The sequence below is a fragment of the Etheostoma cragini genome, chromosome 21, assembly GCF_013103735.1.
Source record: "Etheostoma cragini isolate CJK2018 chromosome 21, CSU_Ecrag_1.0, whole genome shotgun sequence".
Classification (NCBI taxonomy): Eukaryota; Metazoa; Chordata; class Actinopteri; order Perciformes; family Percidae; genus Etheostoma; species Etheostoma cragini.
This window is the reverse complement of record NC_048427.1, coordinates 9,993,951-10,020,288: the sequence shown is the minus strand read 5'-3', so window position 1 is coordinate 10,020,288 and position 26,338 is coordinate 9,993,951. Positions and strand designations below refer to the sequence as shown.

Here is a 26,338-nt window from a genome sequence, read left to right as displayed (position 1 = left end):
CCTTTCCTCTTAAATGTTGAGGCACTACATTTGTGGCTTGGTAGAACTGGTTATTTTAATTGCTTACATAATGATCCTGGAGAGCGTTCCTTCCACCCCAGAAGCGTTTCCATTTGATATTTAATATCAGCAAGTATTAAAAAATTAAGACACTGATTTTTTCTACATTTCATTTATTTTAATCACATGTTTTCTTCCAAGAGTAAAGAACAAAAACTGTGTAACTGAATACAAACATAATTTTTTTTGTTATCAGATGAATGCCTTACATTGATGAATTCATGTGCTTTGGAGTCCATTGTTCATACGAACATCAGAATAATCAGTATGTCCAAATCTAAAAACTTTGGCCATTAAAAAAGAGTTTTCCATTTTGTTTACATTGCCATTTAGTTAGTTTACACTCCTAATACTGCAGCTGGCCTGTGACTAAGTCCAACAGGGTGTCTCCCTCTTTCTGTTCTCTATCAGCCTCAATTTCCTTTATTTCCAGTTAAACTCAAACAACAGGGTAAGTGGGCTGTTGCGGGAGTGTAATTTGACATTGATGATTCACCGAGGTTTGATACAATCTCACTACTAAAAAACAAAGAACAGACACAGTATTGGTAACATCATTGCCCTCATTTGAAAGGGAGCAGCAATGATTCCATAATTACATTGTGTAATTAGCTTTAACAACATCTAGTCATATTCATTTGATAATATTTCCATAGGGACTTGGTGTGAAGCTAGCTTAAAATGTAGGCTAACCTTTCCGAACATGATATAAGATAAGAGATCCTTTATTATTCTCTACACAATGCAGTACAGTAAATAGAGGAAAGGAATTGTGTTTTCCGGTGCAAAACAAAAGAATAAACTGAAATGAACATAAGGTGCAAACAAGATAAACAGGTAGGCTACAGAACAAGACAAGGTACAAATGTAAAGTTCAATATTGGGATATTTATGTGAAAAAATGACATTTCTATTCATCCACACTTTAATCATCTGTTCATCTGTATATACATGCTTAAACCTGTCTGTTTAAAATAAGGGCGTTTATAGTGTATAACTATTATTGTAATTCTTATTCTATTTTTCCAATGCCTAATAAATATAATTAAATATTTATTTGTCTTATTCTGATGTGTGATTTTTTTTCTTCTTTTGAGCTGCTGTAACAGGGGAATTTCTCCAGTGTAGGATAAATAGTCTATCTTATTTTATCTTGTGCAAGCATTCCAACAAGCACTATAATATAGCCTACCAATGAAAATATATGTAGTTTTATGGAGACATTTGTTCACCATCTGTCTGACACAGTGACTTCAATAGGAGGGTTCTATAGGCCCTAGTGTATCATGCGGTTTCTATGATGGCATTTATTACTTCAGGTTTACTTTCATCGCAGGACCACTAGGAGGAACCAAATAGCCACCAATCACCACAAATGTTAGAATGACCAGTCTTACAGTAGGCAGTGTTCTCAGCAACAAAGATAGAGTTCGACTAGGGGGAACACGTTTAAAAGTAATGTAAAGGACGTTAAAATAAAAGACTTAAAGCGGCATCGGATGTGAAAATGTGAAAAAAAGTACGATAATTTTAGTGATTTCACACTTACATTGTTTATTCGGTGCTTTCACCTTGGGTAGCCTAAAAAAAACAAATATAAGAAAAACATTTCCCTCTCTCTCCCCTCACTTCAGTCACCACCCACTGTGCACAAGGAATGTCTCACACGTGCTACAATTTGACTACAATCTTTAATTTGAAGACACTCCCAGAACTGTTCCCTGAGGCAGAAGTGCGCACTAGCCAGCTGTTCATCACAGGTCTGAGGCAGCTTCTCAGTGGACCTACCAAGGACATCCTTTGAATCGAGCGGTCTGAATGCAGCTTTTGTTTTAAATGTAATGTTTAAGGTGTGTTATTCCTTCCATGGAGGAGAAAAAGTTGTCACACGCAGCAGACCCCTTTGCGTAAAGGACCGCGTCTGAATCATGTATTGCGCAGAATCTCTGCTCACTTAGGATTAATTTACAGGACAGAGACGCATCTATTCCTCACAGGATGCGAGTCGCGCGCTGAATGTTATTTCATGGTTCTGAACAGGGGGTTCCAAACTTGCGCAAAAGAGCCTGGTTCTGAACAAGTAGGCTAGTAGTACTTGTCACAAGTAGGTAGGCTTTTTGATACAATGTCAGCCTTACGGCGGAAATTTGGCGAGGACTACCAGGTTGTGAACACCAACCGGGACACGAGTTTTTCCGCACCGGCGAAGAGAAAGAGGCAGCGCTTCGTGGAAAAGAACGGTCGCTGCAATGTCCAGCACGGTAACCTTGGCGGAGAGACCAGCCGGTACATCTCCGATCTGTTCACCACGCTGGTGGATCTCAAGTGGCGCTGGAACCTTCTCATCTTCATCCTCACTTACACAGTGGCATGGCTGGTCATGGCTTCAATGTGGTGGGTGATCGCCTACATCCGCGGCGACCTGAGCCACGGCGGCCACGACTCGTCCTACACCCCGTGCGTCGCCAACGTGTACAACTTTCCCTCCGCGTTCCTGTTTTTCATCGAGACGGAGGCGACCATCGGCTACGGCTACCGCTACATCACTGAGAAGTGCCCGGAGGGAATCATCCTCTTCCTCTTCCAGTCGCTGATGGGGTCCATCGTTGACGCCTTTCTCATCGGCTGCATGTTCATCAAGATGTCGCAGCCGAAGAAGCGCGCCGAGACGCTGATGTTCAGCCAGGACGCGGTCATTTCGCAACGAGACGGGAAGTTGTGTCTCATGTTCCGAGTGGGGAACCTGCGGAACAGTCATATGGTGTCCGCTCAGATTAGGTGCAAACTCATTAAGGTAGGTTACAGGTCATAGTCAAGGTGCGCAATAGCTTATATCCAAAATCACTAGGCTACACAAGTATAGGCACACTTTGGCAATGGGAGCAATAATAAGGCCATTATCAAGGCTGAGACTAATTCACAGTCCCTTAATATGTTTTAAATTGCTCATTGTGTTATAAGGGAGCTTTTCAAGTCATGCGTTTTATTTTGATTCATCTCCAGAATGTCTTGCATTCCCTGAGGGTCTCTATGCAGAGGCTTCGGTTTTAATATGAGGCTCCGAGGTGTATTTGAGTGAGTTACCATTTACTCCCTGCAACTATTTCAGTTGCTTGAGTCTTCCCTAACACAGTGTGTTTCTGCTGAGTGTGTTGCCTGGTACAGTCAGGGTCACAATGGGTTTAGCAAGTTCAGCCTCTGCTTCAAAGTCCACAGAAGAGCTGAATGGGGGCAGCTTGTTGATTTAAAGATATATTTAACCAATTCCTCTACTGTGTGGTAAATACTTTTCTTGTGGTCAGTATTGCCTTAAGACAAAATGCCACTAATCTGAAACCCTGAGAGTTGACAGTGATATATACCTCCGTATCAAATGTGAGCTGGTTTCAGAGCTGAAGGAATATTTGAGGATGAAAGGCGCTGAGGCAGCTGCTGGCTATGATAAAAAAGAAGAGTAAAACATGTTGTGTCAACTTCACAACTAAAAGAGACTGACTCTGCACTGTCCATCATTGCATTTTCTAAATCCAAATTCTCTGCAACAAATATGGCCGAAAGCTGGACAACACTATTTTATGCTGTGTCAAAATTCATGTCCATGCACCACAATCCATCACAGCCAATTTGACAGTTGTGTGTATTATGTGCAAGCCCTGTATTTTCTCACTGCAGCAGGAATGTCTTTTCTCCAGTCCAAACATGAGCGGATATCTAAATGACAGCAGTGTTTTGTTTTGGCAAGGAGAGTTAGTCATGAGTGGAGTAGCATGATGATCTCAAGTGACAGTTTACTTTCTGAAACTTGAGGAAGAGTCACCAGAACGCTCCCAGTATGTCTGTATTACTGTGATCATACTTAATGTTTTGTGTTGCGCTCCAGTTTGATCATCTAAAAAAAACGTTTTTCTGTTCAGTTTTTCATTTTACAACAGGTAAAGTATCCATTAGAGAAATAAAAGTCACTCAGTTTACCACGTCAAAAACCATTACTCAATAACGTCTAATATCACTAATTATAATAATAATACATTTGAGTTACATTGCGCTTTACATGGTGCTCAAAAACACTTTACAGTAAAAGCAACCTAATCTTACAGCTTTCTCCATAATGACTTTAATTTTATTTCATTACCACTGACTCATTATTTAACAGCCTAGAAAGGCAAATACAATGCTGCATCAACAACCTTACAGAGGCCAATAGTTACACTCAGAGAGTTTAATATTCTGTAATAGTCTATTGAATGAAAGCAGTTAGCTATTCTCCCGTGGGGCATGCTGTCATATTTGACTTTGATCAGAACCATGTACCAAATTACAGATATGGTCTAGTAGAATGACCTCTAAGTATAAGTACCACATGGAGCCCCTACAGATTTATTATTGAAGAATCCTTTCTGGGATAATTTAGTTTATAGCCTTTATTTGATACCTTAAAACCAGGTAGAAAAGTGGAAAACTTGAATTGTGAGCAGGTCTGATTCACAACATGAAAAGCAAAACAAGCTGCTGTACTACTGTTGCAGAGTAAATACATTACCAGTACTTTGTGACACTGCACCATACTCAATCTTGCCTTTCCTTCAAGGTTATTTTATTAGTTTTTTGTTTTTAAAAGCAAACCAACCTGCCTGAGCATAATATAGCTACTGCAACAGGGAAGGTGTGTTGTTTAAAGTGTTCCTGAGCCATCCGTTTCAGATTTTTTAGTTCAACAGACATTGGCTTTCTTTCAAAGATCAGTTGGTTATATTTATGTGATGATCCTGATCTGGGATATCTGCCAGTAAATGAGGATCTTTCATTAAATCATCTTTTAAGCCACAGCTATTTGTGTGTTGGTGGAAGGTCAGACCTCTAGGTCTTTGCTAATGATCTTCTAAAAAGCTTTGCTTTCCTGTGCCATGAATCATGACCCAAGGACAAGCGGTAAACAATCAAAACATGCTTTTTGAGCTCACTTTTAGACAGTGCCGTTTCATGTTTCATGGATTTTCTTGGACAGTGAGACCATATTTTACATATGAAATACCTTATTTTGGGATAAAACCTCTATTTTCTTTAGATTCTATTTTAAATGTGTTGTTACAGTGGCCAGTGTGCAGGATACCACTGTGACATTGCTGCTAAATAGATTCAGTACTTTTATGTCTTTTAAAGTGCATGTTAACAGACACAGTGATGTGTTTATGAGCCCATAAAGCTACGGCATTGTGTTATCAGAATGTACAGTGGGGTAGTGTAGAGTAAATTGACTCTACATCCCCCCCATAGTAGTACACCTGCACTGTGGGAACAATGCCAGGGTTTCAGGTAATGCACAGCTCAAGGTCACTATCAGATGGGTTGTCCACGAAGCTGACTGAAGATATGAGACATGCTGCAGTAAATCCTAATGACAAAGCTGTGTAAATGGACTGGGACAAGGCAACTGCAATCAATTCTCAGGGCTAGGCATGAGTTGCAACTTCTTATGGAACTTGGATACCTGGATAAAGTTGGTCCGATTCTTGATGAGTACTCACGTTATTTACAATGCAAAGTAATTATTATGCATGTAAAAGTGCATGTATAGCTTTTCAAGGTTTAAAAAAGTAAACCTGAAAATGTTTAAAATATATGCTGTGTATGTAATAAGCATATTTTGGTGCAGTATTTTAACTCTTTTCAATTTTGTTTTTGTACACACTTTTTCCCAATGATTCAGGAAGGGGTGATATAGGACTATTGTCTTTATATTACCAAGTGTCATTAAAAATTTATCAACCGTCTACTTGATATATCACCTTCCAGCATCCATGTAGGCGGTGCCACTATTGCCCTCTGATTGGTGGCTTTTTCCCCCAGGCTGTGTTAATTAATAGCTCATGACATGTTGACGGTTTGTTGTGATTTTATCACAGCTAAGGGCCATTGTTTGGCCTGACACAAAAGTACCAATCAGATTGCTTGATTTTAGCTACAGTATTTTTTTTTTGATGATATATTTTGATGCTTGGCCTTATTTCCTCTATGAATTTCAGTGAGGACCGAAGCGTCGTAAAAATAGAGTTGTGAAACGGGAGTCGCTGATACTGACGTACCCAGAGGAAACATCTACATCTAGATACTTCTGACCTGGATAACAAATAGAACTAGAAGGGCACTCGGAAAGCACCGACCACTGCCAAGACATGCCCTATTTCACAATGTTAATGCAGTATGAATTTTCCCAGTCGGGAACTAATTTTTCCAATAATTTGGAAACCACATGAATGCAGCACAAATGCCTTCTCTCGCAACATTAACTACAGTGTATTTGCCTTGTGATTCGTATCCTCACCAATATGTAATGGCTTCTTCCTTGGCCCATGCAACACCCTTCTACCACACTTTGTGAAAATTTGGCCAGTAGTTTTTCTGTAATACCATTCATGTAAACGGACAAACTGAACGGAAAACATATTGTCCTAAGCGGAAGTAATTACCAGCGGATTATTATGCATGACATTTTATTACATCCATAATACATATTAACTTAAAAAGGTAACTGTCCTTGAATTTCAATTAATTTTAATGCAGTTTTCATTAATAAGTCAACAGAATGCAGTGGTGCACTAATCCCTTAAGCACTGGCAGAATATGATATTAATGTAAAGAAACATGTTTGCACGTTTTGCCAAAAATGCATTAAAGAAACACACTCATCCTCATAGGAAAAAGTGCTCCAACAAAAAGACAGAGCAAGAGAGTGACAGCGGGTTGGTGTTGGTGTTCCCCAACAGAGGCTTGTCTCAGTAGGTTAGTCCACAGCAGGAGACAAGTGATTAGGGCTAGTTGTAGCAGATAGACAGGCAGGCGGACATGTCAGCATGACTTGCCACATCTGCCACTGTCCAACTCTGAAGGACAAGCAAAATGACGAGAAAGAGAGAAGAAAACGAAAAGAGAAATACAGTTAAAGTAGCTTTAATGGTGCTGTCGAGAGATTGGGAATTGGCAGCTTGAATGTGACGTCTGTGGGAGCATTACGTTGGATGTCTAGATCAAAGGTTCCAGCTGGACACACAAAGGATATAAGCACACACTAAGACACAGTTGCATTAAAGACACACAAGGACAAACATGTACATGCATGATTCTTTCTAACTTTGACTTGGTGTGTCTTTGCATTGCTCGCTCGCTCACACACACACGCACACACACACACACACACACACACACACACGTACACAGTGCAGTCATTGAGGAGTAAGTGAGTCACCAGGGATAGGGCTTGCTTTTATTCAACCTGAAACTCAGGTGGCTCTACAAATTAAGCACTCCCACTATAGCAGGTCCTCTTCCAAAGGCCATTAATTTCCCCCTTGTGGCAGTGACTGTTTAGCGGAGAGTAAAATAACACACAAAGCTTTCACCTTGTTAAAACCATTCAGTGTCAAGGATGTTTTGTTGCAAAATGGAGCTATGAACAGAATGTGGGAAAATAGCAGCTTCACTTTCATGACTGGAATTGGCTTAAATATGACTTCCCAGGAAATTGTTTTCCAATCTCAATGACTTGTATGGGCGTTGCCGACAAATGGGACACCTAGCCTCAACTTCTCACTGACAATATACATTTTTAAATGATTGGGTGAAAGAAAGAAATTAATATAATCATGACAGGCTTTTTTAAACAATTCCTCTTATAGGAGACAGATGAAGCTTTTCTAGAAGCAGAGATCAACAGCAATATGGAAAAATCAATAGAAAAAGTATAACACTTGAATTTAAATGTTATTTTAGCCTGTATTTTATTGTATCTTTTTTTTAGCCTTTTGTTATCCTGTTTTTTATATTTATGTCTAAGAGATGCTGGAGGAGGATGAGGGCTTGAAGCTGGTTTATAAATGCACACAAAGTATAATTATATGGGCTAATTACATTTATGGTGCATCCTTTACAACTTTTACTGTAGGAAATGCCAAAATTAAGTTCTAATATCTTGTTAGTTAAGAGAAGATACCTGGTAGATTGATGGTGTGTCTTTCTACAGCTTATCTTACCAGGTCCACATTTTTTAACATCGACCTTTCTTGCTTTCAGATTTTTTTCAGATTTAATTTCAGTCGACATGCGACATAGGCTCCCAGTCTGCATATTCCAGGAGCGCCCATCACTGATACAGTATGATGGGTGACACTTTCCCTCACCAAGCCAGGGATCTGGTGGCACAGATGTCTTCCTGTGAAATGTCACACCCTTCTGTCTTCAACATCGCTGTGAATACAAATGACAAGTTTGTCTGCCATCTGTGGACCTCACTCAAAGGCCCAGGGAGGCTACTTCGCATATAAGTTAACATGAGGCAAAAGGGAGAACTATTTGAATTGAACCATAACAGAATATCAAACAGTTTAGGTTACACATTTGCATTTTTCTTCACTTATGTTGGTGGTAAAATTTAAAGGTACTAGCCTTCAATTCTTCCTCACTCTGGGTGAAACAAACATTTTTTCCTTTGGAAATCATTCACTCCCGTCGTAACGACTGGAGTAAGAGGCTTGTTATTGACAGGAAAAGAAGGTTTATAAGCTCATAGAGCAGTTTGAGCCTTGTCCCTAATTCCATGTATTAATTCAACAGTTAAAAGAGTTGATTAAGCTTAGTTTCCCAAGAGCGAGCACTATGTTCTCCATAATTCAATGCTACTTGTCTAAGAAGCCAGGCTACCACAGTGTTAAAGTACTCTAATATGATGGCAATGAGAGTAATAAAGATTAGTGTCTCAAACTATAAATGTTACCAATGTTGTCTGAAAAAGATGTGAGAGACCTGTTTTTTACACCCTTATTTTCACCTTTACCCAGCATGTCTTCCAGTAATTTCACAGAGAACAACATCAAGGTCTAAGAACACATTTCTAGTGATGTTGCCTCTCCTGGGTGTATTGTTCTGCAATCTATCATCCCAAAACAATGTGTAAACATGTTAATTTCTTTGTGTTGCTTTATCAAAAACGCACCCATGTCTCTGCCAAAAGTGTCACGATTTTTTGTTGACTCATCCAACTCTCAAGGCAAATAAATACACCTATTGTCAGAGGTGTGCTTTTAGGTGCTATCATTTTGCAGCAATATCAAAATGAAGTCTGAGGCTCATGGAAAAACGTGCCCCACTTAATCCCTTCCCTCCACTTATTGGAGGGAAAGGACTATCTATTGGCGTTTTTCCATTAATGGTACCTAATTGACTTGCCTCGACTTGACCGCGGTGCCCTGTTCTCCTTTTTCCATTGCAGATTAGTACCGCTTCATGCGTGAGGCAAGCCGTGGCTGGTCGCCATAGCAGGAAACTGCCGTGACCTAAGGTGACACACACAGAACGTTGAAGGTGTGTTTGATTCTCGGCACGTGGCCAGAAGACTAATTAGTTTCAAAAGAAGCTGGAGGCAGCAAAAAGAAAAAACGCTGGCTAAAGTATTTATTTAAATACGGCGGGTTTGTTCAGGACGCCCCCCGGCTGTCGCTAGCAATTATGACGCAGTGAATAGTGACGATTCTCTCCGATCAATCAGTAGTCTACAGGTTTTCACGTCACCTTTTGGTATCGCCTCAGCTTGCTTGGAACCTTGACTGAGGTGATACTAAAAAAAAGCATCTGTTAGCAGGTACCAGGGACGTTTTTTCTTAAATGGAAAACCAAATAAGGCGAGTAGAGTTGGGGCGGGTCGAGTAGATACCATGCAATGGAAAAAACGCCATATGATCACATCCAGGCTTTGTCCCGCCAGCTTTATTGCTCTACAATGAACTCCCTCCTCACTTTAACTCCCACCTCAACATCCTATTAAATGTGGAACTATGTCTGACCATGGAGGAAAATTGCTTTCTCAAAGCCATTTCATGGGACCCTTAACACAGCTTCAGTAACATTCCCATCGTTGTTATACCTGCACACATGCATAGGCATTTTAGAGGTGTTTGGTGTTTTTTCCAAGTTATACAGTGCAATACATATTTCACTGCTATAAAGAATGTGGTGTTTAAATTCAACATTAAGCCTTTAGTGGTGGTTCAATTTCACAATTAGGTATTTGGTTGCATATAGGTTTATTCTTGTTATTACTTGCTTCCATAACCGTGTGCTCTGACCCCGTCGTGGAGGAGAAATGTGAAGAATTATCCTCAATTATTAAATGAAAATGTTATATGTGCTGATCTTTTATGTTTTCAGTCTCGGCAGACCCCAGAGGGTGAGTTCCTGCCCCTGGATCAGTGTGAGCTGGATGTGGGTTTTGGGACGGGGGCGGACCAGCTCTTCTTGGTGTCGCCTCTAACCATCTGCCACGAAATAAACAACAAGAGCCCGTTCTTTGATCTGTCGCAGCGCTCACTAATGAACGAGCAGTTTGAGATTGTCGTCATCCTAGAAGGCATCGTGGAAACCACTGGTTAGAGCAAATTACTATATTATATATATATATATATATATATATATATATATATATATATATATATATATATATATAGTACAGGTCAAAAGTTTGGACCCACCTTCTCATTCAATGCGTTTCCTTCATTTTCATGACTATTTACATTGTAGATCATCCCTGAAGGCATCAAAACTATGAATGAACACATGTTTAATTATGTACTTAACAAAAAAGTGGGAAATAGTGAAACATGTCTTATATTCTAGTTTCTTCAAAGTTGCCACCCTTTGTTTTTTTAATAGTGCTGCAAACCCTTGGTGTTCTCTCAATGAGCTTCATGAGGTAGTCACCTGAAATGGTTTTCACTTCACAGGTGTGCCTTGTCAGGGTTCATTAGAGGAATTTCTTGCCTTACTAATGGAGTTGGGACCATCAGTTGTGCAGAAGTCAAGTTGATACACAGCCAACAGCCCTATTAGACAACTGTTAGAATTCATATTATGGGAAGAACCAATCAGCTAAGTACAGAGAAACGAGTGGCCATCATTACTTTAAGAAATGAAGGTCAGTTGGTCTGGAAAATTGCAAAAACTTTGAATATGTCCCCAAGTGCAGTCGCAAAAAACCATCAAGTGCTACAACAAAACTGGCTCACATGAGGACCGTCCCAGGAAAGGAAGACTAGAAGAGTCACCTCTGCTGCTGAGGATAAGTTCATCTGAGTCACCAGCCTCAGAAATCGCAAATTAACAGCAGCTCAGATTAGAGACCAGATGAATACCACACAGAGTTCTAGCAGCAGACACATCTCTAGAACAACTGTTAAGATGAGATTGTGCGAATCAGGCCTGCGTTTAGTTGGACCATCAATTATTTTTCAACAAGACAATGACCCCAAACTGTCACCGGACCTGAACCCAATCAAGTTGGTTTAGGGAAAGCTGGACCGCAGAGTGAAGGCAAAAGGCCAACAAGTGCTAAGCATCTCTGGGAACTCCTTCAAGACTGTTGGAAAACTATTTCAGGTGACTACCTCTTGAAGCTCATCAAGAGAATGCCAAGAGTGTGCAAAGCAGTAATCAGAGAAAAGAGTGGCTACTTTGAAGAAACTAGAATATAAGACATGTTTTCAGTTATTTCACAATTTTTTGTTGAGTACATAATTCCATATGTGTTCATTCATAGTTTTGATGCCTTCAGTGAGAATCTAATGTAAATAGTCATGAAAATAAAGGCAACGCATTGAATGAGGCATGCATATATATATATATACATATACATACACACATGTATATTTATATTTATTTGAATAAACTTCTAATTCCATAGCATTACTCTGTAATATAAAACACAATATTTAATGGAATGTTTAATTTCATGGTCTTTAATTATTCAATAGCACAAGCTCCTCTCCGTCCTTCATATCTCTGGCTGTCTTTTCCCTAAAGCAATTCTCCCCTTTCCATTTAACTTCCCTGCCTGGCTATCTGTCCAGTTTTATTAGCCCCCAATTTCCTTCAGAATATTACAGTGTTGTCTTTTTCTTGTCTGTATTTTAAATATTGTTCTGTTCTTATGGCTCTCCTCTCCATCGTAGGTATGACATGCCAGGCGAGGACATCTTACACCGAAGATGAAGTCTTGTGGGGCCATCGTTTCCTCCCCGTCATGTCACTGGAGGAGGGCTTCTTCAGAGTCGACTACTCCCAGTTCCATAACACCTTTGAGGTCAATACGCCTCCATACAGCGTCAAAGAGCAGGAGGAGAAGTCCCCGTTAAAGTCGCCAAACTCTCTTTCTGTTGCACCCACCCCCTTATCCCCTCAGCTGGGATACGATGGCCGAGGAGGCCGCAGGGAAAGGTTCATGTCAGCTGACTATGCAGACCATACAGAGGACCAATCCTGCAGGTTGCCCAGCAAACTTCAGCGCATGAGCTCCACCAAAGAGGAGCACCTTTGGAGGGGACTAAAAACAGGGTCAGCCTTGCCTGGGGGGAAGGCCTCCAGCACAGGAGACCTTCCGCTTAGTATTCAAAGGCTGAGGTCCAGTTCTATCCCGGTTGTGAGGCAAGGACAGCTGGATGAGCAGGTCCAGCTGCTGTCCTTGGATGGAGAACCTGAGGAAGATGAGCTGGAGAAACAGAGACTACCAGCATCCATAAGCACCATCACTCCTCCAACACCAACCCCAGTTCAGATCCCCTTGGTAGGGGGTCGGCCAGAGGACAACCTGCCCGCCAAACTGCGCAAAATGAATGCTGACCGCTGACTTCTACAGATTATATCTTTAAGAGTTTTTCAAATTAATATTGAACTTGATGGGCATTGCATTTACAGCAAAAAAAGATTATTGTGATATAAGTTTAATTTTTTTCTGCAGTTTTTAGCAAGTATTTTACATTAACTGAGGGGCTCTCTACTTAGTTGTCTATTTCAACAAATAGAAGGACAACGCCAATAAGCCATCCATCTGCTCGTACTGTGAGTTATTTGTGATAGATCACCATCTGTGCCCCCCCCCCCCCCGCTTCAAACACTTTTTTTTTTTAAGTTACAAAGTTACATCAAACACTTAATTATCTCCAAAAACTACACTATCTTTAAATAATCAAGCACCAAAATGTCATAAAGAAGCCTGACCTGAATTGATCATTTGCTAAACCCCTCCCCCTAACAGCGATTGTGCAATCATAGCTTAGCAACAGTAACTCGGCCAGCAGTTCTGTCAAGCTTGGGATTTCTCCACATGCCTCCAACAGTGTACGTTGGGCTTAAGTAAGACTAAAAACTGGCAAACACCCTGCAATTTAAGATAACAGATGCAAATGGACAAAACACAAGCAAATTAAGAAAACAAAATGTATGCTTAGCATTTAGCAAACACGCTGCAAATACACACAACACAACCAGATACACAAACGCGCTGCAAATACACACAACACAACCAGATACACAAACGCGCTGCAAATACACACAACACAACCAAATACACAAACGCAGCAAATACAGAAGCAATGCAAAAAGAAAAGCAGATGCAACAAAAAACGCTGCATATAGATAACACAACGGAAGTTCTCCAGGCCTCTAGAGGGAGCACTAAGTAGAACAGCTTGATTTTCGACCCCACGGGAGGGAGCACTCTCTTTTTGTTAGAGTCTGGTATGGCTGCAGCCTGGAGACCTCCCGTCTCATCCCTACCGTCCATAGACTGTATATTACCGAACCAAACAGTACGGCAATCCTGCTAACGAATACATGTTTATACGTTAGGGTGGGATTTATTCAGTTTGATAAATCCCACGGTCTCTATAAAGCTGTCTCAATGACTGGTTTACAGTAAGGGACTAGAAATCCTGTCAGTTGGAGGCCTACACTTCAGTGATGCTTCTTGAACTTTTTCCCTCTCATGTAAAATGGCTTAACAAACGTCAATGTTAAACGCTGATGCAGTTTTAAATGTTTTATTACCATGAGTTTACAGAGACATCGCTGCTTACTGAGTATCACCTGTGACCTGAGCCGAGACACATTCACCAAATGAGAGAAAACATATCTCAAATATAGACTTAATATTTGCAGTTGCACACTGTTTCACACCATTCTGAGATTGAACCATAGACTGTATATTATTATTATTATTAGTAATAAATAATGAGCAGTCTATGGATTGGACGTGTCCTGGCTCTCTCTCTCTCCCTCTCTCTCTCTCTCCCCGTAGGGTCTAAGATCAAGCTGTTCCACTTAGTGCTCCCTTTAGAGGCCTTGAGAACTTCCGTTGTGTAATCTGTATGCAGCGTTTTTTGTTGCATCTGCTTTTTTTTGTTGCATCGCTTCTCTATTTGCAGCGCATTTGTGTATTTGGTTGTGTTGTGTGTAAATGCTGACGTTTTGTCAAATTAATTAACTTGTTTTCTTAACTTGCTAGTGTTTTGTACATTTGACTGTGTTTTCTTTAATTGCAGGGCATTCACCCTTGGTACAAAAACCACTGAAAGCAGCATGAAGCAAGGTTTGCCTTATTCATTTTCTATGGGGCATTGGTGAATGAACTTGTAAGGTATTGCTGACAAATCAAAAACACAAAAACAAAAGTGTGAGGAATGCATGAAACTAAGTTAATATGCTCTAAAGTAAGCTGCAAATGTTAGCATGTCAGGCAAACAAGCTTACTATCTACAGTACTACATCCTTACTTTCATTGCCAAGGAACACTATAAGTAATTTACTACGTACAGTAGTTTGTGGGGTTATAGGTCATGTTAAAAAAAAAGCACCTTCCAAAAATATAGCACATCCACTGTGTAGTATTTCCACACTGTATGGAAGCGTATCCTGCAACATGACATCATGACTTCGTGTAAACATACACGCCGACTTGTGTAAAGCGGCCCTAAACATACACACCGTTTGCCGTGTTACTGCAACTTGGTGTTTTATCGCGAGCGGAAAGCAACGGTTGATTTTGGAAGCGTGACATGCGGGACACAAAGGAAACGTGACACGCAGGACATGATCCCCGGTCTCCTGGGTGAAAGTGTTGTGTTCTACCCAATCACTACTCCAACCAACCTCCCTACGCTGATTTTCACTACTCGCTACAGTGTAAATTCACACGCTATTGCGATGTAATGTAAGTCAATGGAGGCCAAACAACGTTGATAAACATGCTAAAAAGTGAGGATGCGTCTCGGTAAGACACCAATAGTGGCACACAAATTTGCGTGTCAGACATGCGCCATTTCATGAGATCAGTCTGGATGCTGGAAGCAATCGGAGTGTAGGTTACAAAAGCAGCTCCGTCCTGCTCAGTCGGTCAGGATGCTGACCTTCTACTTGGACCTGTTAGCTTTAGCCTCAGTGTTTTAGCACAATATCACGTTTGTAGCCATCAAGTGAACGTAAAACCCCTTTCACATCCTTTTAAATCAGCCAGAGACTGAGTTTTGAGCCAACTCGTATAGCTATTGATAACTTTATTAGCTAGCTAACAAACAGCTCAAGCGGAAACTCCTGGTTCTGAAAAAAATGAAGACAAAGCGGAAGTGCCAAAAGCTGCAGTTCCTTGAATGGCCACTTGAGGCTAGCCACAAAAGGCTGCTTTAAGTGAGAGGTGACCGCCACAGGAGACTGCAGGCTTCATTTGGCCCTCCTCAGCTCCATCCACACTCCACCTCTTTGCCCATTTTTGGTTAGCCGGGACCGATATCAGGCACGGCCAAGAAGGCGACTGCCAAAGCCATCGGGAGTTGCCCACTTTGTGCTTTATTTTTGCTCTTTAGAAACCTATGGGTAATGAAACTATGTCCATATTTTATACAGTCCCTGGTACAACTGGTCAAATCATTGGTTGCCTGCTAGAAATGAGAAACCTGCTTTTGTAAACCTCTGTGAAATTAAGCCCTCACTGTTTTGAATAATAACTAATTTAGAGTAGAACTTTTCTACTGGTATTGGAAACTGTGAATGTGCTGTGCAAGCAGGGGTGGGGGAAATTAGGGGATTGGGTACCCAGGGTCTTCCTGTGAAAAGGGCAAAAAAAAAAATCCATAATGGGGGGGCGAGGGGGCATGGAAAATGCCCCCCTACAAGGCCCAGAATTTTGTGCTATGCCCCTGCGTGCAAGAATGAAAGCCTGACAAGCATAGCAACAGTAACTACGGCAGCCGGGGCTTAGCCAATGGTCAATCAACCGGCAATGGGTAAAATAGAACCACAAAAACGTCAGTCAGGTTAATACACTATGTTTTCATCACTTATACTGAACATTTCTTTATTTGAAGTCTCACTTCAATTTATGTGTTTACTACTGTACAATTTAAACAATTTTTTACCTCTGTGTGCAGTGTTTGCATTGGCCTGTTATACGCATGGGTGCAATTTTAGACTTTTATCATGAACTAATTTATGAACATGTAAAAAACTAAAAATTGGGAATGCAGGGTTGCTGACATCAGGGGACACTTGTATTATTGCTAATATAAGATACAACTTAATATTGCAACTGCTAAAAAATAAATTATTTGAAATCACAAGTGCGTCTGGGAGACAGTTATTTTTTACATACAGAAATGCTCTCATTTACTATGATTCATGTCTAAATCAGTCCATAATATCTTAATAAAAATGAATGAGATCCAACCGAACCAATGAGTCCTTAACAATAGCATACATTTTGAGATTTTTAGAGATAAACATTAGAGTGTCTTTACGTATTTGCTTCTTGAGCACCAAAAGGAAGGTCATATCCATAAAAACTGCATTTAAGCTAACTGAGAACAGAAGGTTGCAATAGAAAGAAAATGACACAGCTCAGACAACACTGATCTGGGCCATTACATGAACATAAACTCATTATAGATCAGTTTCATAAGCAAAGCATATAAGTTCCAGCATCGATGAAAAGTAACTAAGTACATTTTCCCAAATACTGTACTTAAGTCCAATTTTGAGGGACTTGCCACAAATGTTAAATTTATGAAATTTGATGCATTTTTATAGAACTGCAACCCAAATGTAACAATAACACAAATCACTAATTATGGCCCATTATTATTAACACTGACAGCTCTCGTTCTGCTGAAATAGTTTTTTTTTTTTCATTGTTGACGTACATTTTTAAAGATATGTCTGTACTTAGCTTGCTGAAGTAATTTTCTAAATTCCTGCTCCACCACTGATCACCAAAATGGAAAAAAGTACTTATGACATCATTGTCACATTGTCACATATAATATTATTGGATTATTGATAATGATTAATGCACTGTACTGTATGAAGTCCATCAGACACAACAACATAAAAAGTGGTCTGAATATTGGTTCTTTTTTCTGCCCTTAAAGAGACTTATTCACAATTTTTTAACAGTCCAAAACTATTAATTATAAGTGTGATCTATGTTTACAATTGCACTTGCCAGGCTCCTTCATGTTTAGGAGAGTGTGAGTCACCATAAAGGCAGATGTGTGTGCAGAGCGTGACTCTGTGGGCTCTGTGTGTCTGCATGTTTATCTGTGTGCATAGGGAATCACAGTGAGGCGCTCTCAGATGGAGCCCAGTGATCACATCACACAACCACATTGACCAGATGCCCATCCATAGTCAATGAGCAAAGAAACTGTCGCTTCTCTAAAGCATAGCGCCATTAGCTTTGTGAGCGGGGCGATGGCGTGTTTACTAAGATCATATGGGATGCTAGGATTCAGTTTTGTTGGATACACCTCTTGACATGGATACAGCCATATACATGCAGGGGCAGCTATCAATAAATATGTATCTATGAGCTCATTTCACTTTGAAAGTGTAAAGTGAGTTAACGCTCACTGATTTAAGCAACCATCAAACTACTGAACAAGCTGGAGTGGGAGTTACCTTGGACACTCTCTCACTGTAAATGTACACCAATTATGTTGCTATATCACAGTGTACAAGACTTTAAAACAAATCGTTTATGAGAGAACCGGACAGATTTTTGGTTTCCTTTTGATCACCATGAGAGATCGAAGTAGGCATAATTTACTTGGTGTGGTGTCAGCTGTGTTGTGCCCACAGGCTCGCTCAGGGCAGCCTAGTTGCTCAGTTCTCCCCTGCAGAATCTCAATTGCTTTTCTTTCTTTATATTCTCCGTGATACATCAATTCAAGTGCGCTTTATTTCCGTGGTTACCTTTCAGACTGATGAATGTAAGAATACAGTAGGTTTTGATAAAAAAATAGATGGAATTTTCAGTTTGAAGAACTATTTTCTCAGCTTTTTCACTTTTACTACATACACTAAATGCAATCTCACATTGTGAACAGTGTTATGACTTAAATTATTTACAAAATAAAATGTTTTCAAAACAATATTTGAGATGAACTTGAACAATAAAATAATGCTTTAAAAGAAGGATTAATGCATTTCAGCAGCAGTCTTGCTTTATTCTAACCCTAGTTCAGACTCTTACCACTTTTACAATAACATTAAAGCAGCTATGAGAATTATTTTATGGATTACATGGCCGATTGTTATGTGAAAAAGGTTGCTCATAGCAACAAACCCACAGATAATAATCACTTGACTCATAAATTAACCTCAGCTCTACTAAGCATTTCAGCACATTTCAGTTTATTGTTGTGGTTTTCGGGCCAGCGACTTTAATGTTTCTTGTGACCCTCACCGCTTTCATTAGCATTGTTTACAGCCGCAGGCAGCTGTTTTTAGTCGCACATCTCTAAAAACCCACTGTACACAACCTGGTCCGCAACAAGGATAAGTTAGCAGCTAAAGGAGCCAAATATTTCTCAGTGGAGTTGGTGGAGACCAAAAACAGTGCTAAAAGAATAATAATTATTAGACTGACTTTCAGCAGGTTGCCAGGAATGCGACTCAATATTAATACTAATGTTGCTCCGTATCTGCTGCATGCGTAAGTAGGGAACCTTTTGCTAACAAGTTTGCCACATCAGCTTTATAAATTGATAATATGTTAGTGTTGCGTTTACAGTTTTTTTTTTGCTGCCCTTAGGTGGGAAGAAAAACTGTTAATGCAGGTTTGAATATTCATGACTAAAAAACCAACAAGTCCAATCATTCTTACCGGTATGTTTTATTTACTAAGAGTTTAACACTCAAACACTTTAATCATTAATGGGCTGTCAAAACAGAAATTGTTTGTGTGTATTTATTCATATTATCCTACTATATTTATTGTTTAACTTTAGAAACAATGAGTTCATTGAGTCCTATATCTTAAAAAAGATACTATGCATTCTCTCCCGATCATCTAACCAGCAGGGGAGGGTGTTGTCAGCCTGTTTTGAGATTTCCGAGAACGGCCATGATTGAAGTCTGCTCAGAGTGAGATGGTTAAAGATTAAAGAAAGAGTGATCATTTTTAATAGATTTTTCAGTTACAATCTTTAAAATATGCTCACAGAAAAGAGATGTCTGTGGTTCTTTTATTTTCCATCCACCACTTGACACCTTCGGCCAACTAACACTAAAACCTTTGATTTCCCAAAAGGCCTTGCTTTGCTCACACGTTTCAAAGTCTTCATCACATACAGTAATTCATCTTCCCTCTTTGGATTACCTAACACATTCAGTAAATACCATGTGGGATAATTTAGTAATCTTCAAAGAGAGGCTCGAGAAAGAAGACTTGTTCATGTCTCAGAACATTTACATATTTTCAGAAAATTTACATATTTTCTGGGACACGATTCTTCTGAGCACTCTTTTTTATTTCCATCATTCTCACAACTTTTAGACAGGATTTCTTTCTCCGTGACACATGAGATGTCAGCTAATCAATCAATTGGAAGGCAACAAGTGTGACAATCATGCACGCAGACATTTGCAAACGACAGGCATCCAAATACAAAAAAATACTACAGAAAAACCTCTGGTTTTTTTCTAACTTCTGACTTCCAGTCTCCTTCAGAGTTATCAACCGTATGTTGTTAAATTCAATTAGCTTTAATATTCTCTACCCTGTCAGTATTTCCAAGCTTTGTTCATTTGTACCCTATCAAATTAAATTGCTTCCAGCACAATAAATCTGATTAACTGAGCACACAACCTTATTCAGTGCAGTGATGTGAAAGCTGATTAAGAGGTGGATGTTTCATGCACACAACATTTGATAAATAATTCAAACTTGTATTATACCCAGATGCTAGGAAAGGTATTCCAAGAAGAGCTGAGATAAGATGGTGGCTGCTACTTTGACTCTTCAGATTGAGGAGATGGCAAGCAAAGGCTTCCTTAACCCTTGTATTGTCTTCCCTTTTGGGACCCTCTCATGTCCCTTGGGTCAAATTGACCCGTGACTTATTTGGGTTTTTTATCACAATTCTGATCTCTAACAATTAAGATGACATACTGTATATGTTTAGGGAATGCAATTAACATTTACTGTTAACTATTTCAATTATTTATCCGCTAACTCACAACTTGTCTGCTCGCTTATTAAAAAGATTTTTCACATACTTAAATAATTGCAACATATTCCAGGAGTCATAGCTTACACAATGTGTGTGTATATGTTTTAATCAAAAATGTTAAAGTCTTTTAAATTCTATTTTAGCAAATTAGTCCGGCTACTCAATCTTTCAATGTCGACACCCCTGGCAAAATAGCAGAATTACAAGCACTCCCATTAGAGAATCACTGACACAGGGTGAAGGCACATTGTCAGTAAAGAAAACAGAGACCAACTAAATGGTGGTATTTAGGCCAAACAGTTATTTCTGAGGATTTCTGGACACAATACTTGACATGATTACAAGCGTTTCACTGCCAAACTAGAAACTGAACAGATTTGCTATCAGTGCAGCAGAATAATGACCAATAAAAGACTGTCTCGCACATTTGTCAGTTTCAAGAAAAAACAGCAGCTGAGCAAACAAGCATTCCAATCTGGCAAATACACAAATGTTGAGTGCACATGTCGCAGACTCGCCACAGTGCCAGTCTGTCTTCTGGGAAAATGAGGCAGCCCAAGCCAGGACGCAAGTTGTGAAGAAGCTTCATCTGTGCCCCGAACCTTATTTCTTATACAACTCCTGCCAGGCAGCTTTACAGCCTCTGGGTTAGGTTAATCACTGCATGGTTTGGGGACAAATTGGTAAGGCAGGAAAGTGACTCATTTGTACCATGGATACTGACCTATCTATCCTTCTTGACAAATTCAGATTATTCGCTAATCAGGGTTGTAGTTGGCAGTACAGCAGTGCCAAAGCCAGCCGTTGATTTTAGCTAAAAAAAAAAAGATTTTGTTTTGGCCAGCAGGTTGGTGGTTGGGTTAGCTGTGAAGTTATAGGACATCAGACACACAAATGGCATGCTTGATATGCTATAAGTTAGTTTTACAACAACTGAAAGACATTTAAGAACATGTGTGTGTGTGTGTCTATGTGCACTCCTTTTGAGCCTTTACTTAACATCTCTCTCTCACACAGCAATGGCACTGTCGTCTCAACTTATTATACTAGCTCCAGTTTCCAAATCATTTGGGAGGAGCAAAAATCAATTAGCTCTGCTGCATTATTTACCAAGCGAAACCCTCTGGGATACACTCAACAGCATTCACTGTATCTGTCGTCCACTCCGGCTAATACTGTGACATGATTCCTGCTTGGGAACATGCAATTTATTGCTCATTACTCACTCTGTCCAGTTAGGGAGTTCCATCCTGAAAATTTAATAAAGGCCTTCTTTTTTTATTAAATAATGATAAAAACTGTCACACTCAAAGAAAACAAAGGTGACATTTATCCCCAGGGCACATTTTGTGGCTCGTTTGGAGTGTAGAATTAAATTAACTTTGAAATTCTGAGCTCGTTCTCTGCTTTGTGTTGTTCACATAATCCTCCTATGCACTTGCATTGGCCATCTGTGACTAGACTGCCAGCAGTGCGGAGGGAGAACATGCTAAAGCAGCTAGTGCCGTGACGAGACTTGTACTTGAGGGAATACCATTAGTCCCCAGTTGGTGAGGGAGATGGCCATCTGTGATTAGAAAGCATATCTTAAAAGTGTCCTGTCCTAAGATTTTAAGAAACATTTGTGACAAAATTACTTGTGGGCACGATATCCAATGTCATTTTACTTTTGGTTTAATCACATTTTGTATTTATGAAAACGAAAGCAGAGCAGAGCGACCGCTTTTTATAGACACAACTAATGGAGTTATTGATATACTTAAGCACAATAATCACAAAGGCCCCACAGCAAATACAAAAGCTATAAAGCACAGAATATGGGTGAGGCAGCTATTACGTTTGTCCTTCCGTTCACCCTTTATAAGCTGTTGAGTTTAAACCATGTCTGTTGTTACAGTGGACTTAATAAAACTTACATGAGCATCAGGGCGCTTCAGTAACCTTTTGTTACAATCTCTAATATCCAGTAGCAGTAAAATGGGTTGAGTTATCTGCTTACACCAGAATTTGATTAAAATCTTTCACCTCTAGCTCACCCAGTAGAGTGTGTGCCCCTTTAGGCTGAGGCCTTGGCGGCCCGGGTTCAAATCCAATCGGGGACACTTTGCTGCAGGTCGTCCCTCCTCTCACTCCCCTTTCCTGTTTTCAAGCTATTCTGTCGATTAAAGGCCAAGAAACCCCCAAAAATGATCTTAAAAAAATATTTCTGGTCCTGAGTCGTGTTGATGTTACTGCAGCACAGTGCGGGCGGTAATTATCAGCAGAAGAGGAGAGTGGCTTACATGTTAAAATGCCCCTGAGAAAAAAAGCTGCATGCACCGTATGCTCATGTGAATATATAACAAGACAGTTTGGCAGCTGAGACGTCGTTAGGGTAAAAAAAGTTTTGTGCAAAACGCTTTTCCAGAGAGTGTTTCTTTGCCATCTGGCTCTTTTGAACTGTAAGGCAATTGTTTCAGAGAAGCAGGTTTGTGTAATCAGGATAAGCAGAACATGGTTGGCAGTGACCTACAGCACATATTAAAAGGATACAACTTAAAAAATGCAGAGAAATTCTATGAATTGAATCAGCTGCTGTTTTCATAACCCACTCCATCATCCTGGAGGCGTGAAAGTAAGCTTGAGTTTGGTGTGGTGCTGCCTGTTTAAAAGAGGTTTTAACTGACACAAAAGGTTACTGCACTGATTTACTTTAAAGGGACATTTTCACTCTCCAGCCATACATTTGTGTATGTTACACAGATTGGCTTCCAACAGGCTAAACTAGAGCTTTCACAACCATGAGCATATCTGCATGGTATCCATTGTATTTTCAGCAATACTAATAAATACATTTCCAAATATCAATAGCAGAAATTAAAAGAGCATTGTTATCTAAATATATAGTCACACATGCCCAGAAACAGATAAATAAATATTATGTTTGACTGGCAACTATGATATATATACACTGTATCTTGGGCATTAACACAAACCAGACTAAGCCATAACTGTCTATTTGGTTAGAAAAGATTTCCTCCATTAAGTGGATTTACCCTTTAACTGAGTCAGCTCCAGGTTTGGTGCGGAGACGTTCCACCTACCTCTCTATCATCAGTATTCACAATGAGTTTGGTGTCCTGAAATGCACTTGATAAGACTTGCCACGCTCTAATTTACCACAGAGCGGAAACAAGGAGATTAAATTGCTCCTCAGAATATCATTCCCATGACAAAATAAATATTCCACCCAACGGTTGGTTGTTTGATTTTTTTCTCTCCAAGCCTGACCTTTGGAACTATTGTCAACAAAAATCTGGGATTCTAAAACCTATTTGGTCAAGAGGAGAGGGTAGGTTCAGACTGCATATAGAAAACAAGCAAACAATTACTTTGGCCACAAAGGCTTCAGTTTACATGGTCTGAATTCAGAAAATGCTGCAGTATGTAACAACATCCAGAGAACAAGAGTGGGCACCTATTTTTTTTTGTTCCATCACTATCTGCAGTTAGTAACCTTAGATGAAGTGTGAAACGTAAACAAACATCATCATCACGTTGAACAGTTGCACTTGACGGTCTCCTCTGAGCTATAACGGTTTCTTAATTAATATGCAGAAGTGGTGACGTGCACGGAGCGGAAGTAAGAGCAATACTCGCCATGTGAAAAGTTTGAAATCTGGTTTTCACATTTTTTAAGCCTTATCAAAAACACAAGTGTAAGGATTAACATAAACTCTACTCTGGATCAACGAAAGTGTATTTCCAAGATAATTGCCTGACATCTGGTGTGTGGCTCCTGCATGCGCCCGATGTCTCTCACCTTCCTCTCTCTGAGCGTTGCCGTTCTCAAACTGTGGTCGCTTCGGGAAACATCAACAAACTCCGAGCTAGCAAGCCACATGCTGGAAATGGCGAGTTTTGAAGAAAATTTTGATTGTGCAACAGGGCAGGTCTGCTTGGTTCTTTACGGAAATGATTGTGAGGATTTACAGGAATATATTTATGGCATTTACTATCTAACGTGGACATTTTGGGACCGGTTGGAGAGGACTGCTATGACTGAATATACATGGCAATTAACTGGTATAAGCAGATCAAGTTTAACCACAGCCAACAATTTTTATAACAATCCTTAGCATGCTGATCTTTGGTAAAGCCCTCTACATAACTATGTATTCACATTTGGATAAACTAAGCCAGCAGCTCAGCACCTTTAGCACACTGTTAAATAAATGTTGTTCACAGTGAGTGTGAGTTGTATAACAAGCTGTACAACGAGAGCAAGGGGGAAAACTGATTTTGTTCTCTTTTGACTCTGAATATAAAGTAGCAATTATTGGCCTGTGTTCTCACCTAATGTTCCAGGGCATCATGCACAACTCAGCGAGATAATTCCATTCCTCAGGTTGAGAGTTCTTCAAAGCTTAGCAGCGTCAGTGAAATCTGTGACAGTCGAGATCCGGGATATTCGCTGCCTAATTCTTCCTGTGATTGGCAAGTGTGTCATCAACATTATGACAAGAACGTCAGATACAAGGCAGTGACTTACACACACACACACACACACACACACACACACACACACACACACACACACACACACACACACACACACACACACACACACACACACACACACACACACACACACACACACACACACACACACACACACACACACACACACACACACACACACACACACACACACACACACACACACACACACACACACACACACGATTGAATTTCACTTTTTAGAATGAATCCCATTACCCCGGTTGACACTTTGATGCCCCACAGTACAACATGTTAACTGTATGGTCAGAGCCATGACATTTCTTTGAAGGTAAATGGTACAATCTGAAATTTAGGATATATCCTTAAGACTATATGCTTGCCATTTTTTTACGGATCAGTAGTTACATAATCCTGAGCAGACCTCCTGCCTGTCTCTGTCTTTGTAAGCTGCTCCAGGGAGCCTCAAGTCTAAAATAGAAAAGTTGGGAATGAGGAGATATTGACATGTAAACGCTGCGCTGACAGCAGGGATATGTGTTTACATTGAGGTAAATGTGACTGCAATAACTATGGCACTCTGCATCCTTACCATAATGCTGTTGAAACAGTGTGTGGAGGCAGGTTACATTCATTTTCCTGAACAGTGGACAAATTGAGTTTGGGAGGGACTTAATCAGGTTGTGTGTTCTGTGGAGGCCTGTGCTTTCCTATACAACCTTGTGCTCCATCAATTGAGAGAATTTTTTTGATTTGATTGCTGGATTGATTTGATTATTTAATGATTTAATCAACAGAGTAACTACAAATAAACTAGTGCACGCTTGTTGAGACTGTCCTTGATTTGGGTGGCTAATAAATACAAACGTATATAGATATGTGTTAATGTGATAAAAATGCTAACTTCCATTGGCTCTGCAATCTGCATGAACCTACATGTTTACATACTTCAATAATATATTCAGGACTGTTACCTTTTTTATAATTCATATTAAATCTTGAATGCACATTTGCAAGCTGTGAGCTTTAGTTTAATATTTGATTAAACTAAGAATCATCCAATATATATTGGAGGAACTTTAATTAAATGCTCACACAAGAATACACTGAAAAGCAGCGGCAAACCTTTGAGGATGTTTTGTGAGCAGGATATTGGATTGGTTTTAAAAGTTTCTTTTGAAAGAGAGAGAGAGAGAGCTGAGTAGAGCGGGGAAAACTTGTACAGAGTGAGGACACACAGTACAGCAAACAAAGTTCAGTCCCACTTCGAGGGAAAGACAAACAGCATCATAAACTAATCCCAAATATGTCTTCAAATCTTTCCAAAAAGCAGTCTTTCTAAGTTCAATATGTATTGGAGTGTCTCCAAGTAAAAGTAAGTAAATAGATCTCAGTCCAGTCTTCACAAAACATCTGAGTGCATCTAGACGCAGAGACAGACTGGGACACTTTGAAGT

The 26,338-nt window shown here is 39.9% G+C and overlaps 1 protein-coding gene and 1 long non-coding RNA gene across 2 annotated transcripts; one reads left to right on the top strand and one right to left on the bottom strand.

Annotated features, from left to right (window-relative positions):
* The first annotated feature begins 1,750 nt into the window (after positions 1-1,750).
* LOC117937171 (G protein-activated inward rectifier potassium channel 1-like) lies at positions 1,751-13,267 on the top strand. The gene is made up of 3 exons (XM_034860949.1): positions 1,751-2,854; positions 10,258-10,474; positions 12,054-13,267. Exons 1-3 carry the CDS (start codon positions 2,186-2,188, stop codon positions 12,725-12,727), a joined length of 1,560 nt encoding a protein of 519 aa, XP_034716840.1. The 5' UTR covers positions 1,751-2,185; the 3' UTR covers positions 12,728-13,267.
* Positions 8,138-24,847, bottom strand: LOC117937172. Its single transcript, XR_004655106.1, has 2 exons — positions 24,717-24,847; positions 8,138-8,301 (listed from the first exon to the last, which is right to left on the bottom strand). It is a non-coding gene; the product is annotated as an uncharacterized LOC117937172 (long non-coding RNA).
* Between the last annotated feature and the right edge of the window lie 1,491 nt (positions 24,848-26,338).

Excerpts from the sequence above, each read along its gene's own strand:
- LOC117937171 (XM_034860949.1), top strand. The coding sequence starts at position 2,186 with ATGTCAGCCTTACGGCGGAAATTTGGCGAGGACTACCAGGTTGTGAAC. Across the intron at positions 2,855-10,257 it reads TTAGGTGCAAACTCATTAAG|TCTCGGCAGACCCCAGAGGG; the intron begins GTAGGTTACAGG and ends TTATGTTTTCAG. Across the intron at positions 10,475-12,053 it reads AGGCATCGTGGAAACCACTG|GTATGACATGCCAGGCGAGG; the intron begins GTTAGAGCAAAT and ends TCTCCATCGTAG.